We start from the raw sequence: 16655 nt of genomic DNA, 5'->3' as shown, positions 1-16655 counted from the left end.
TCAGCTAGTGTACAAATCAAGACTGACTGACAGCCCATTACAAAAAAGAAACTACACACACATTTTAACTCTCTGTGGAACTGCTTTTCTCCCTCTATCCGCTAGCTGACTGCTGCAATTTATTACCACACGGTAAAATACTAAAAAGCTTTGAGTTCTAGATTTGGTTGTTGCCAATAAACTGAGACTCTTAATTTCCCAGACATCTGGCCATGGCTATTCAATGTTTTATGTGTCTAGATCAAGTGCCCTCAGCACTGAGTGAAGAGGAAATGCATGGAAAGAGACAATCAATGTGACGCCAAATTTAACTTCTAGCAATTCTGTGGAAACTTCTGTACGAGGGAGTAATACATTTTCTGTTCAGCAAAAATAGTCACATAATTTCAATCAGTTTCATAAACCAGTTTAGATGGCCTGGGATCCAGTGCAGGACATGGTGCACTGTTCAGAGCAGTTTCCATGTTTTTTAATCTTTCACAGCAGCCTTAAGTAGTACTAAACTGTCTTTTAAAGGTGTGTAAAATTTAGGAGGACCTATTGGCAGAAATGGAATATAATATTCATAGGTATGTTTTCATTCGTGTAGAATCACCTGAAAATAAGAGTTGTGTTTTTGTTACCTTAGAATGAGCTGTTTTTATCTATATAGGACGTTTCTACAGTAGCCCACAACAGACAAACCAAACACTGGCTCTAGACAGGGCCTTTTGCGTTTTTCTTGAGGGGAGGTGATTGTAATCTGCAACTGCACCACTAGATGCCATTCAATTATACACATTGGACCTTTAACATGAAAAACACAATCAATTTAAATCAATTTCATAGAAAATAATCAACCTTTTCAAATAAACATCCATATATTCAAAAAAAGAAATATTCAAAAAGTGATTGCAAATCACTTAACCTTCTGGCTTTCAGTCATCATTGATCAATCATCAATCTATAATAAAACACTCACTTAATGTCTCCAAAGAAAAATGTGCATGACCGTACATGCAAGTGCAGATTGGACGTGCACTGTCCACAAGTGGAGGGCTGCAAAGGATACAACAGCAAATCCTTCGAGGCATGACTGATCTAAGGCTGGAGTTTTAGCGCTCCATTAGCCAGCTCATTAAGTCACATTAGAACTCGGGAGATGAGATACATGTCCTGAGAGCCAGAATAACCATGAACCGCTCAGTATCTCCTCCTTCCTCTCTCTTTCTCAATATCTCTCTCGCTCACTGACACACACACACACACACACACACAGAGAGATCATCATAGCAAAACCAAGCCACTTACCGGAGTCAGAGCTGGATGTTGCCACGGGCATTTTGAAAATTGGTTCCTCCCAGTATCCTCCACAAAACTTGTTAGGTCAACTACAATAAAAGAGTAGAAAAAGAAAGAAGGGAGATGCATTGAAAACACTAATGAGGTATTGATTGTGAATATGAATGCAATATCCTTGGTTGTCAGACCAGTGAGGCAGAATTAAGGTTGAAACAAGGGAAGGAGGGTAGAAGCTCTTTATAGAAGTTCTATAAAGAGCAGATACCATGACTATTTTACACAGATCCAAATACATCTTTTGCATACATATTCTTAGCTTTTTCACAGTTTTTATAGCTCCAAACTGTGTTATTGTGACCCTTTTAAATTCAACACACAGGGATAAGCCCTGACAAAGAAAACAAATCCTTTTCTGTCATAATCACTGTCAATGGACTTACATACAGCTCATTCCTAAATTGTCTTAACAAGCTCCCACACATGACAATCTAACTTTGTTAATATCTATAAATAGAATAGAATCAGTTGCTCTGGTAACACCCAAACAGTTTCAGTCGTCATGTCCGCGGGGAGTACTATTAGCAACAGTTGGAAAGATTAAGTGAGCAGGTGGGTGAGTGAGTGGGCAGGCCAGCTAACATTGGCTTAGTGAGGATCTCTATTGATTCTAATTGATCCATTTAACATCTGGCAGCAGGAAAAAAAAGCATCACAGACAGAAGACGGGGAGACTGAGTATCTGTTGTCCTGAGATTCAAAACCAGCATATCAGGTGATGTGTGGAATCTGTGAAACACACGCAGTGAATAGCAATTAGGACTTAAGGAGGGGGTGTGGGGAACATAAACAGAATCAATAGTCAGGAGGGCGAGGAGAAAAAGACAGAAGAAAAAAAAGAAGACGGTTGAGGAGAGAACTGTCAAGCAGGAAGGCTCTGTGGAAACACGAGGTGGGGGGTCAGAGAGAGAGAGAGGGAGAAAGTGGGTGAGAGGGAGAGATCAAACAAGAACAATGGTGAGGAAGAAAAGAGCGCAGCTGATGAGGACCAGACTGTGGTATCCAAGGATGCTAATTCCTGGTTGCCATGACAATAGCTATCCATGGTGGAACCAGTGCTGTGGTGACCAAAACCCAGAGATGTAACCACAGAGTCACTGTGTGTGAACGTGTGCGTGTGTCTTCTTCCTTCAGATGCAATCACTTTTCTCTTTTACTACTGGAGCAGCTTATATTTCTAAACTGGCTAACCGGGTGATATTTTATTTTATTAAGAAATATATTTTTATAAGTCTATTATTAATTTTTCTAAGTTGTCAATAAACACATATATGAAGATGTCTTCAAGACCAATGGTATGCAATATTATTCATTTGATTCTCTGTGCAGAGATCGAACAATTCCCAGATCTATCTAGCATTTTTTGTGTCTGAGCACTTCAACACATCCCAGGGCACCAGTTAAAGATTCATCTTATAAACTATTAAATGTCGACACACTGGAAAAGGGGAATATTTCAATTTTAATCCAAAACTATTGATCCACCAAAATGAGTGAAGCCTGGGGGTGCGTTGGGTCTGAAATTCTGAAAGAGATCTGGGAAAGCTGTATTATTGCTTTTCATTGGACTTCATTACTCTAATGACAGATTAGGTTAAATGTATCCTTCCATTAATCTATTATCCATTGTCCATTACTCCCTGCAATAACCTAGTTTATTTGGCTATATGTTTTGATCCTGTCCATGCTTTCTGGTCTTCTATATTTAACTCCCTCTTTTTGCCTTATGTAATAAATCTACTTCTCTTAACCCACATACATGTCATATCAAATTTGGAATATTACCACTTGAACTCAGTGTAACTGACTCATATAGAAAAGCTGTCACATTTCCAACAGTGTAGGTGACTTCATTATGTTTTTTGGGGATTAGTAATTGTTCATTTTTTCCTTTCATCTTTGAATTAAATGGTTTTATTTCACAGTTTTTACTTGATTCAATTGAAATTAGGGCAGGACTGTGTGTGTGTCTGTGTGTCTGTGTGGACATACAAGTGGCTGTACTTAGATTGGTGTATTTCTTTGAGGGCTGTGAGGAGGTACGTTTGAGTATTTAAGGTCGACATAAAAATACTTAAAAATACAGTATATCTTGGGACAGAGGCAAGCCAAGGAAGGCCTCCTGCATCATTACTGGGACAACTTGATTAACCACTGTAACAGATTCTACTGGCGTGACACTGAAGCACATACTAAGATGCTGAAGGACCGAGTGCTCTTGCAAAACTCAGATCTGTGCGGATCAGGTTCATAATACCGCATACCAGTCCCCCAGGCTTATCCGTGGCATCCCGTGTTTGCACTGTGAAATGACAGAGCTTGTTAAAGGTATGCAGAGACCACACGGCCACTAAGAAGTCAAAGCCGATTGCAGCAGAGCTTGGCCGTGCTGGAGCTGGACTGAAACAGTGGAGGGGTTGGGAGGATGGGGGTTTTGGGGGTGGGCAGGATATTCTCTGTGCTCTCACACTGCCAGTCTCCCTGGTTTCTTATTTTATATTATTGATGGGGGAATAATTGGCCAAGATCTAATGACGGTGCAGTCATCAGCAGTGGCATTTTCCTGGTAATTGGTCGCATTTTCCTGCAGAACACCCTTGATGTCTACTAAGAGCTGTAACCAGTGATAAATCCCTACAAAAGTATTAAATAGTTGTCCGTAATAATACCATTAAGACTAATGTTGAAGTTCTGAAGTGATCCTTCGGTGAGGTCAAAACTGGCATTTCCCCACTCATTGTCTTTTTGATACAGCTGTGCAAGTTTTGGGTCAGTCTGTAAACTGTAAAGTCACTCACACACACACTCACACACACAAACACAGTAGCGCACACTCACCCTTGTTGTATTGCAGGAAGAGAGCAGCTCAGTAGCACAGCTGCCATGACATCACATTAGCAGACCTGCTATCATCTCAGCACTGTCAGTCTATTAAAACAAGAGGCCAGCTGGGTGTGTTTTGTGTGTGTGTTTTCGTGCATGCACACAGATCTATGATTACAGACATTTTTGATGCTCCTTACCAAAGAACCCCTCCGAGCATAACACATTTAGATTGCTGCATCACCTGTCTTATATAACCAGTAACGAGGACAAAGGTTAAGGCTTTGGTGCCTTAAAATATCCCTACAATTCCAGGGAATAAACGCTAGAGCCACTTTTAAAATATTTTCTTTCAAAATGAGATTGGGCGGTCTCTTCCTAGTACTTCCACTATTCATTGGGGATTTCATTTCCTCTGCTCTTGAAGGATTTTGTCTATGAGGTCTGCAATCCTTCAGCCTCGCATGAAACCAATGTGCTGTAAATTATTTGATCACACATATTTTTCTACCAGCAAGGATCCCCGGTAGTGGCTGGGGGAAGCATCTGTTTCCTTCAAGGTAGTTCAAGGTAGTACTTGCAGACATATAAAGCATCCAACTACAAATAAAGCCTGCATCCATTGATGTAATTTTTTTGAAATTGCATCTTCCAGCACATTTTGGCCTGGAGCAATGACACTAGAGGTGGTCCAGGTGTGCCAAATGTGAAATGCCTTGAGCTGTTCCCACAGTGAGGCTGCATTAAAGTCTGTAAACATGCTCTCTCACACACACACATATATACGCATGCACAAACACGCACCAGCGACCAAACAAGTCTTAATCCACACATGCAGGCTGGCGTCAGGCCTAAAAATAACCCTGTGCTCCCACAGGTTCAGCTCCTCTCATTACTTTACAAGGGAAAACTGTTGTATCCAAGACAACCATGAGCAGCTCTTCTCCTTTTTCCCCGGCGCTTTGCCATAGCAACAAGGGAAAATGCGTAAAATAATAATAAGTTGGGGCTAAAATTGGCTCTATTAAAAGGTTTGAGCTGCACTTCAATGCAGAGTTGCTCTATGTGTGGAAATCAGCGTCATAGCTGAAAAAATGTAGCATTCACGCAATAGGCAGTAAATCTATTTTGACATTGTTAACCAGCCAGAACCGAGGCTTTAACTGCACTTGTTAGGGTCCATAAAGAAATCGAGATTTATTTATTTATTACTTTGATTTCAAACATGTTGTATTTAGCTCCAGTGGCCCGAGCACAGCATGGGAAACTTGACCTGATCTCACTGTTTGTGCAGCGTCAATCCTGACCAACAATTTCACCAGAACTGCACAGTGGCTTCCTGTAGAAAATTAACAAATGATTTCCAGTCTAGTGGTAAGCAAAAGGCTCAGAGAAGTTCATTTTCATTAAAATGTAACTTAACAAACAATACAAATTAATGAGAGTCTTGAAAGTTCAATTTAAATGTCAGTTCATCCACAAACCACAAACAAACACATTTACTCCTAATGGTATAATCAGTGGAGGTCATTCAATTGTATTTTTTGCTGCAAAAATGCACTGTAAAGATTTCCTCAGAAAGAGAAACAATCCTGTCAGAGTTTATACTATTCATACAAATATGAAAACTACCATAAGATCATCTTTTGAGTCTCTGCCCTCAAGTATCTTGAATAAAGCACAAGTATGTTTAAGCGTGTCTGTTATCAAACTATATTCTAGACTAAACTATTTCTCAACAGACAATATTAAGGCAATCCATTCAATCTTGCTTACTGGGGCTCATATCAGCACCCACATGCCTAAACAAATCTGAATAAAGTGCAGAGGTCTTTTGAAGGAGAGGATCAATTTAAGTGCAGTTTAAAGCCCTGTGCTGCATGGTTGACTGGCTTCGAAAATAAAGGTGTGTCATACTCCCTGCGTGCATATTGATATACACAATGTGCTACAACTTTGTAGTGAGAAGACAGCATGGAAGAGAACACTTCATGTATTTTTCCTGGGCACAGATTGAACAATGAAACTTAACGTGCCTTGAAAAGTCTAATCGTAAATGTTTAACCATCAGCTAACGGATCTGGGACTCATTAGCCACCTCATCCACATGAGCTACTCAGAAATCCTCAAACAGTAAGAAACCAGGAGTCAAATTAATGATCTCCTGTGCATTGATTTGTATTTTGCGGCGGTGTATTATTATATAGTACCAATTCTCTTTTTAAAAGCATGATAACATAAGAGCTACTACCATCATCTCTTATCTTATCAACAGATATCACTTGATGCCAGACATCTAATAAAACCTGATGAACTTGTGCTGTGGGTCTTTCTTTTCCCTCAGCTGATTCAGATCGTAATTAGTGTAATTAGAATTAAATGTCATGTACTACCACTGAGAGGCTAAAGGACTCAGGCAAGTGCTGCGAGCCAACCAGAGGGAGCGTTTACAATCACCACCCTGCTGGGATTTCATTAAAGATCCCCACTTTTCTGAGGAAGCAGTCATGATGGAATAAGCTAAATGAATGTCACTGTGTCACTCAGCTCTCTCTTGAGAAGAAACTATGGATGTTAAGGCCTGAATTTTACAAAGCAAATCCTCACTATTAGGTCAACATGATGGTATTTCTTAAAGGGACAGTACAAAAATTGTGGCTGCTGAAGCGCTTCAGCACTGAAATATTTTCACCTCAAATCAAAGGTCTGACTGTCATAATCAAAGTAATAACATGATGCCAATAGGGATGCACGATAAATATCGGGACAGAGAAATTACATTTATATTATTATGAATTATCAGGATTATTAAATACACAAATACAGCCAATAAATGATCGGTTAATAATAATATCATTATTTTGAATTCTAATGCAAAACAATTGTACAAAAGTATGTTTGTGAAGTGTTTTGATGTACTTTACTAGAAAAAATAAATGAACATTTGAAGAGTCAGAACTGTTTGTTTTTCTTGTGTTAACAATAGAGATGTCAGTTCGATTTGGTGAGAAACAGAGCTACAGAAAGAGCAGTCTTGTATAACCAAAGTGATTACAATTCATCATGCAAGGGCCATGAATGTCCAAACAATGTGTACATACTGTATGTATATATGCATGTATGTGTGTATGTACAAACCTCATGAGGCTTCGTCCTCAGGGGAACATGAATGTCACCAAATTTCATTATAATGCATCTAAGAGTCCAAAAGTGGGGGATCGACCAGACTGACTGACTTTTCCATCTGCCACACTGCTAACATGGCTAAAAATATCAAATTTCCCTATTAAAAACCCATGTATATAATCACAATGATACATGAGGCTGTAGTCATCACTTTAATGCCACAGCCTCTACTGTACATGCAGAGATATGTGCCGAAAGCGATGAGGTGGCAGGTGTGAGAGTAAATGAGAAGATCATTTTTATGAATGACACCATAGAGGTTGGGGAAAGTTGCTGAGGCTATGTGAACTGCTGCAAATTAATCTCCCAGCAGAATCGAGTGTGGATGGGTCCCACTTCTAAGGCCTTTCTCTCTGCCAGCTACAGTTGATTAGAATTCCTGTTTGATGTAGTAATTAATCACTCCGTCTGTCAGAGCAGTAAAATTGCAGTGTCATGGTCAGGCACCACTGAATCTGTTCCCATTAAAGGATACCTATAATGCTAATTTCCAGCTTTATAATTTTATTCTGGCACTCCACTAGAAGAGTTTTGCATTAGAACACTTTATTCTGATTGGCCAACTTCCAGAGGCCTGCTAAAGGGCAGCACCTAGTGCTAATGAGCACTGCGACGATAGACGCCGCCGGTTTTAGGTGTTTCTGGGGGCCAGGCCTCACTGAGTACTGTACAAAAAAAAACTTTATTCACTGAAACTAGATTCTGCTCTTCCTCTGGCTGCTCTGCTCTAACTTATTTTTCAGTCTGCATTGAGAATACTCACTTCTAAATCTCCTCTGATGCGCATCATTCAGTCGTATTCTGCAAGCTTAATTCTTTCCACGAGTGATGCAGTACACAATAAGGTGGACATGCAAGTGCAAATCACAAAACGTGCATTCCCTTAACATTTCTCTTAAGTCCTGTCGTTGGAGCTTTGCTAGCTCAGCGACGGAAAAATAACAGCATTGTGGGTGTTGGTAATAAAAGTTAAAAAACAAAAAAGCCCCAGGAAAGACATCAGGCTTTGAAGCTAGTTTGACATAGTGGCCAAACTGTGTAATTCCAGAAATGGCATCCATCACATGATGCACACTGGCGCAAAAATACTTTTCCCCATGAGGTTATATTGTGAAAGAAGCGACTGCAAAACAGGGGGTCACTTATACATATCAATATGTGACTCAGATCAGAATTTGATCCATTCAGTCCAATAACGTTTTGTAAGTCTAGAAGAGCGGCACAATTTAACCGTGTTATTCCCATTCATGTTAATGGAAGGCGCACAAGCTCATATGTATGGACATATGCATTCATCCGGGTCATCTTTGAATTTTTAAAAAAGCAGGAAGCCGCTGTTTTGCTTCATGTGCCACTGAGCACACTGGGTGCATTGTTCTGGGAGCGTGGGTGCATATATACACATTATAAATAACACTGATGCCTTCTGACCTCGTTAATATATTAAGATTTGGGTGAGGATCAATGTGTGACTAACGTTAAAGGATTTGTATTCAATGTCAAGTATGTATTACTCTGAGGCTCAGAAATGTCATGGTCACATTGTCTACACCACCACACTGGTATTTTTGTTTCTGATATAATCCAATTTAATGTTTTGCACAAAATGTATACAAATTCTTTAGAGAATTTTGAGTGAAGGACACACTTTTAAAGTTTAAGAGTCTGACTTTAAGCAGATCGTTCTTAAATCTTTAAAGAAGTGCTTAGACGATGTTTTTGCTGAGGTAGAACCAGACCTGCTGATCTTGCAGCCAATCCCCAAAGCTGTCAAAAGTAGGGGCAAATTATGGTAAACCTCCCACTTTCAAAACAGAAACTGATAAGAAGGATGAGGTTTCTTTAATACCAGTCAGAAACTCTTTGAAATGAGATCTATTTGACTGTAGTCTGATGTGAAAACCGTGCAGTGGGATTTTCATTTTATTATAAGTGACTATAAATTGTGGACGTTTTAGGAAAGTAAATGCTTATCATGACAAGAGCTTTGATTCCAAAGAAGTGTTTAAAAAAGAACAATATCACTATCTGGACTATATCAGTGTACTTGTGTGGTGTTGCCTGAAAGATACAATATGTATAGACGACACAATATTGTGGAAGATTAAACATTTTCCTTTATGTTTTCAATATTATTCATGGCTGTGCTACTGTCCAGCACACTATATAGTAGAGTCTTTATTTATTGAACTGACAAAATACATTTTCTTCCAATTACACAAAATCAAATGTTTAACCTTGAAGTAGCTTGTTGATGAGGTCTAATGCTTTCAGTTATTTAATACATTTGCATGTAAATTGAAGTTATCTTACTGTAATGGCGCTCCAATCTTCCCTTCCAGGATGTTTCAGGACAACAAACAGCCCAGCGTGAACTTCACATAGGTCTTTAGTCACAAATGGATAGTACATCACCAGTGGAAATACAATAACCTCTTCCTCGCTGGCAGAGGTTATTTCCCTACTTCCTCTGCAGTAATAAAATGTCCTCACAGTGTGACAGTAAAGCATCAGACAGAAAAAGAAAAAAGATAATAGACGCACAAATCTAAATGTCTTCCCTTCTTTTAAGTTGTCAGAGAACACTAACTAACTAACACTGAATATACAGGCCTAATATTGGTGACTGGGTAAGAATTATGGCACTGTGTTTGGAAGTGGAAGAATAACATGCTTTTAAAGGCAAACTGAGTGTTTATGGAGACATCTGGAAACCATTATAATCATTATTTAACATAAAGTGATGTTAGGAATCTTCTCCTGAATGAAGAACTGGGTCATGCTTAAATATAGGACAACTGTATATAACTTGCAAGGGATGAAAGGCAGGCTTTTTTATTCATTCATTCATTTAATTTTCACGTTTGCTTCTGTAGCTGTAAGTGTAGAAACTGTTGATTTATTTCTCATCGTCTTGTTAAATGTAATGTCTTAAACTATAGGAGGAAAATGACGAAGGGGGCTCCCACCTTCTTCAAAGAAGGTGAGAATATAGAAAAGAAAATACAAAACATACCTAATGGCTGAAAGCATGAAAACTATTTAGTTTCATTTCATTTTTGCAGAAATCATAAATCTAAATTTACAATTTCGGATTATTTAACTGATTATTTCTCAAACTGAATTAGTAAAATACTGCATTAAAAACTGCTTTTTTTTTATTAGAGTAGATATGTCTTATTATTGTTTATTTACCCTACAAACCACACACACACACACACACACACACACACACACACAGCACCTGCCTTACACCGGTCCACACGCGCTCGAACATCTGTGTCGTCCCCGCAAGTGTGGGCATGCGCAATAGCAATGAACAGGTGCATGACGTCCATCCAGTCGTTATTATCAACACTCTCATTTGAATTCATTTCCAACATTTAGAAGAAGTATTTCCTCAGTTGGGCTGTCAAACACGGTTGTTTGTATCTGTGGCCGCCGTACAGCAGCACACAGCCTGAGGTCAATTAGGATAGCTTAATAAAAAATTAGCTTGTTGATTGATTGAGGCAGATATACGGCGCGCGAGCCCGGGGAAGAGGTAACGCGTAGCTGTCTCGTGCTGAATGTGCGTTTCCTCGTAGTCGGAGGAAGAAAATGCGACCCGGGGTTAAACAATAGGTGGTTTTTAACGCCATTGATAAGGGTAATAAGGCTTAATCTCTGCTGGAGCCCTTACTTTCACAGGAGACATTAAACAGCCTCTAACTGCGTATTCCAATATCCACCTGGAGACTGGCGAAGGTGGACTATATCTTTTAGAAAAGGCTTTGCTTGAAAAACGGCAATAATGACCACATCATTGCTAAAAAAAAAAGGTTGGAGCTCACCTGCCCGGTCACCTTTATCCGGATGCCTCTTCGGTCTGAGATGCAGCAGGAGGTTTTGAAGATACGTCCACCGGTCTCAACTCGCAGTGGTTGTAGCACGGAGGCAGGTCTAGTTTAATCTATGCAGGCACTTTGACAACACCGAAGCCAGCGACAGCCCACACACACTGCTATCTTTAACCAGACCTTACTTAAAACGGCCCGCGCGCTCTCACAATTAGCTCCATTGATTAAGAAGCCGATTGGCTGCTGTGTTAGCACTGAGCCCGTTTTCCAAAAAGGATGCCCGGGAGGGTTTTGTGATGACAAATGCGTCTTTTGGTGTGGTACCCCGGTGTGAAGTTGAAGCGTGTCCGCTGCCGTCGATATGGACCCCGTACAAGAGCAAGAAAAATAGACTAACTTGCAAATGTACGTTTACTGGTGATATAGAGACATCTAGTGGCCACAGGAGGAGGTGCAGTTGGCTTTATCAAAAAAATAAATGAAGAAATACCAAAGCATGTATATGTGTCTATTTAATACTTTTATTCCATTCAATTCTTTACTGTAAAGTGATTGATTTTGGTACAAATTATTTACACATTTGGCCAAATAACTAATAGATATACCGAGAGAGGAAAACAAACAGAGAGAGAGAGACAGAGAGAGAGAGGGAGAGAGATTGAGATTGAGATTTGCATGCACATTAAATAAATTTGAGAGTCACAAAGTCCAGTGCAGGTTTTCTCTTGACAGTCTCAGTGTTGTTTGATTGTTGGTGAATCGAAGGATTAGGGGGGAGTGTGGGGAATAGTTAACATTGGGCTGATTTACCACTGATCGTTATAGTCCAAGCTGTAAGAGAAGAGAGAAAACCTGTTAATTAATTCAAAATATACACTTACTCCTGATATGTGGAGGACAGCAGTGCTGACAGATTACCAGCTCAACTTTCAGAACATATGATTGTGACATTATGATGAAGACCAGTAAGCTGTGTAAATCCACAGTGAAATAAAATGTTAATTAATATTCACTTGAAGAGTGAAATTACAACAGCAATGTAATCCTTCTGCTGTAAGGCTTACAGCAATAAAACAATCTGACAATATATTGACAGGGCTGTGTTATTGGAATATGAAACATAATTACATTTTAGGTACTCTCTCATTAAACTGAAAGTTCGTCCTTTATTTGTTTAACAAGCCAGTTATCTCTCATATCTCAAATAATAGTGGGGGGCAGTCAGACCTTCCCCCTTCCCATACTGTTAATGGGTTTTTTGTTGACATGTAAAAAACAGTTTGTAAATCCTGAAGCGTTGGTTTTTTGCACAGTTTATTTATTCCTTTGCTCAGTTATTTCAGGGGCTTTTCCACCGTCTTCAAATGTCAACTTCAGTATAAAATTACTGGTGTCAGCATCAGCCTTTACAAGCCCAAAGTGATTCAACCAGACACGTATTCTTGTTTGTTTCTCTCACCGTGGTTCAGCGTCTTGGCTTGAATCGGCCCCAAACAGCAGCCACGCCACCGCCTGCTCAGGGGTCGACCTCTTCCCATACCTGGAGAAAATCAACCAACATAAACGGTATCAGTTGGAGATTCTCATTCATGTCAGTCCCTTCTCTCGCTTTTACACCAGCAGTCGCTCAGCCAGCGATTCACTGGGTGCTCTGGTGGTGTGACCCGCGCCAGCCTCGCTATGAATTTCAACTCTGGGATCAAGCTGTGAACAAGGCTAAGTTAGCTGCACACATGCCCTGTTGAGTTTTTTATCAGTAAAACGTCTCAGTCTGGTCTCCGCAGTCCAATCACACATCAGCCGAGTATTTATCTGAGAGAAAGGATTATTTTCAGGTTCAGAGCCCAGTGTCCAGCAAGGCAAACACAACAAGCTCCTCTGACTTTATCTTTTGAAGTGTCTTTACTAAAATCAATGTCCTGGCCACTGAAGAGAAAACCTGCCTTTGTTTGAGGCATGAGGGGCTACACAGTGAGTCCTTTGAGTGCAATGACAGATCCAACCTCTTTCATTACAGACCAGGAGGGCCAACGATGAGACTCCTTCCTTGGTATTATACATGCTTTTATCAAGAAATCATGACCACACATCATGGATAATGTATTTGATAACAGTTACTACGTATCTGATCCAAACTGTTACAAGTAAGTAAGTAACTAAGATAAGCAAACAGTGAAAAAATCAAGAACATTTTTTACAGGTTTAAAACAAAAAAAGATTCTGTGTGCCTTTCAACCATGCCCAGTAAGAAGCAACAGGAAAGTATTAGGACGTCTGGTGTCGCAGTACGTCTGTTACATGATTTGGGGCCACAGCGGAGCCTTTAGAGGCTTCTATCTGGTCTGATCTTCACATACCTATCTGAGAAAAACCAGACTCCTGTCACTGAAGCACATCAGTGCATTCCAATGTAAGCATAAGGAGTCCTCCTTGACTTGCCAAAGGAGCATCTGAAAAGTCTTAATGTTGGGTGGAAAACAGGCCTTATATAAGTAAAGCCACGCCACAGCTGTGAGGGCTCGATCCCCCATGTGGCTATCCTTGCTAACCTGTCCTTGAGCTTGAGACTTAATCCCTCACATCGAGGGGGGTGGACTACCTGTCTGACCCAGCCAGATGACGAAAAGATACCAAATCACTGCAGGTTTTTCAGCTATTAGTCATTCTTTCCCGTGTTTCCCGGTGATATAGATGTGGATTGAAGGGTTAATTATAATCACAAACCTGATGTGTTTCAGGGTTTGTGATTAACAAAACTTTAAAACGGTGTTAAATAAAGTCTGACAAATGTGGTCAAATGTAACTAACAACATTTACTGAAGCACTTAAGTACAAATTTGAGGAACTTTACTTGAGTATTTTCTTTTCATGCCACTTTCTACATCTACTTTACTCAGAGGGAAATATTACTATTATAGTACTTTTTACTCCACTGTATTTATCTGAGAACTTTAATTAGTTGCTTTAAGTAATATTTTTGCATACAAAACATTCAAAAAGCTTATAAGATTCCTCAGATTTACTTGTAACAGAGTATTTTTGCAGTGTGGTATTAATACTTTAACTGAAGTAAAGAGTCTGAACACTTCCTCCACCACTGCTGCAGGAATCTACTGGAGGAATTTCCTGCTGGTTAAAAAACATAAAACTCCATTTTTAAAAAATGTCCCGTTTTGAAATTAGTTTTGGTAAACCTGACTCACCTCTGTCTGGTGATGAGGTTGACATAATGCCTGACAGCTGCGTGGTATTTGGCCCAGTCCTCCGGTGAGGCGTTGCTCCCCGGGCTCTCCGGTTTGGGAGGGTAGGCGTCCGCGAAGCTGCTCAAACACACCAGCAGGCAGACGACGAGCGCCGCAAGCATCATCCACGATCTCAGCATGTTGGCCATCTGAGGAGAAGGAGGAAGACCATGGTTTGGATTACACTGAATCTTGAAATTTTTTGTTTCCTGTAAAACTTTTGTTGAAGTCGAAATATTATGTTTGTAGTGTTTAAGGTTCTGTTGCATTCCACCCGTTTTAAAGTGCCGTTAAAGTATTTCTAATATCATATGAAAATACAATAATTCACATCAATTTAATGGTAAATTACACGCAAACATCTTTCTATAGTGCGGTTCAAAATTCAGATGCATTAAACTAAAGTAACAGAGAAGTAAGATAACTTACTTTTTGACAGTTGTCTCCTGGTGTAGTCACTCCGGTGGTGCGCCTGTCTTGCTGCGGTCCTCCCGGTTCACAGGGTTATATAGTGTGGGATGGATACCTGATGCGCACTGAGGAACTGTTTAACCACACCCCTCGCTTCAGCAGCATCATTATCTCTGCCAAACATTTCAACTAGTTTCAATATTTGACTTTTAGCTGAATTCAGTTCAGTATTGAGCTTGGATTTTGCAGTTGGGGTTTTATGTTGCGTGAAACTTGAAAATGTAAGAGTGGTTGATTTCACCTTATTATAAAAGGTTATATTTGCAACTCACGATTAAAAATATTTTGATAAACGGAAACCTGCTGGATTTCCTTTGGATGCTGTCCGATCAGCACCACGGACAGCGCCAAGAGACCATAAAGTAGTCCCCCGCTATGTTTCATGAGTTCAAGCCATGGTCCACATAGGTTAACGGCAGCTTCAGCACAGTAGGCACCACTTGTAAACCGAGTCTTAAGGTTTACTGGTTCATTCATTGGATGGGATGTGTTTTCTAGCAATATGTGAACCTCAGCACATTGTGGAAGGCACACAGTATTTTCAGAAGAATAGATATAAACCTGCACCCATCCATAGTGAGGTCCTTTCTCTCAGCAGGCTTACAGAGGACGAGACCAACTGTTCACCTCGAAATGGCCCAGAATGGAGAGAGCACAACATGACAACAATCAGAGAATAATACAACTGGCCCTTCACACTTGATGGCCTGCACAGCACTTCAGAAAGCACAATCAACAATCAGACCTGCTGCAATATTGGTAGCAAGAACTTCTGTATCACTTATTTTTATAACAACACCAACAAATTACAGACAATACAACAGGTTGTTGATTACATTTTGATTGCTCTCTTTCTACCCCGCTCCCCTCCAACAACCGACAGGATAGCAAATACCAACGCAGATGTAAGAGGTTCTTCGTGGTTTTTATTCAAAATGTCTTACTTTGAAGAAGATATTTTAACACACAATATCAACTTTATATAAAGCTATATAATGTACAACCCTTTCAGTAAGAAATGATACTGTATTAGTGATTTTTCTTTTTCAATTCTGCAAAAAAAGAGAAAATGCCAAGCGCTCTTTAGTGCTGTATGCAATATTCATATGACATTAATGCCACCATGAATAGTAGGCAAATAATTAGTTGTCGCTTTTTTTTAATTAATTAGGGTGAATTTCTTGCTGTGCAGTTGTAATCAGAGTCATCCAATTGTTTTATTGACTCCAATCTATTCTGTGCGTGGGTAATTAATGGAAAAACACATCATCTCTGTGTAGCCACCAAAATTACATTCCATAATATAGATAAGAATGAAGACGGACAAATTGTCACCAACTTTGTGAAGCACTGGACAAATGTACATTCATTTGTGTTATTTCATTACTTCAAGTGCGTCTTATGCAGGAATGATGTAGCTTAACTTCACGTTTGGCTTTCTACGCACTCATCACTCATTCAGATGGTGATAAAACCATTAATGTGGTCTGGAGGTAGAGGTCAAGCTACGGCATGCACAGATCAATAATGCCATTGTCTTGCACACGCACATTTTGACTGCACTAATTCTCCTATGAGTGAACTGAGCGGTTTACTGAGGTGTTGCTGCATTAAATATCATTTTATTATGTTGCCTTTTCAAATCCGTATCACCACCACAGAGACTCTGAGGGTGGGTGTGCACTGCTGACGCTGATGTGACATGAGCACATACTTGCACAAAGACATTGTGTACACAAATACCTTTCAGGTCCCA

General features: G+C 39.8%; 2 protein-coding genes across 2 annotated transcripts in view; both read right to left on the bottom strand.

The window, feature by feature from the left end:
* mpp2b (membrane protein, palmitoylated 2b (MAGUK p55 subfamily member 2)) overlaps positions 1–11528 on the bottom strand; it is a 37832-nt gene extending 26304 nt beyond the window's left edge. Inside the window, exons 1-2 of the mRNA XM_035658657.1 lie at positions 11181–11528; positions 1291–1370 (exon numbers count right to left, since the gene is read on the bottom strand). Of these exons, the coding sequence (XP_035514550.1) occupies positions 1291–1321 (31 nt within the window). The 5' untranslated portion in view covers positions 1322–1370; positions 11181–11528. The remainder of the gene's footprint in view (positions 1–1290; positions 1371–11180) is intronic.
* Positions 11529–11892: 364 nt separating this feature from the next.
* On the bottom strand, positions 11893–14577 carry pyyb (peptide YYb). Its single transcript, XM_035666534.1, has 3 exons — positions 14390–14577; positions 12646–12726; positions 11893–12017 (listed from the first exon to the last, which is right to left on the bottom strand). Exons 1-3 carry the CDS (start codon positions 14575–14577, stop codon positions 11993–11995), a joined length of 294 nt encoding a protein of 97 aa, XP_035522427.1. The 3' UTR covers positions 11893–11992.
* Positions 14578–16655: the final 2078 nt, after the last annotated feature.

The sequence above is a fragment of the Morone saxatilis genome, unplaced genomic scaffold, assembly GCF_004916995.1.
Source record: "Morone saxatilis isolate NCDOM2014 unplaced genomic scaffold, NCSU_SB_2.0 Contig1, whole genome shotgun sequence".
Taxonomy (NCBI): domain Eukaryota; kingdom Metazoa; phylum Chordata; class Actinopteri; family Moronidae; genus Morone; species Morone saxatilis.
Note: the sequence above shows the minus strand (reverse complement) of the source record. Positions and strands in the feature narration are given on the sequence as shown.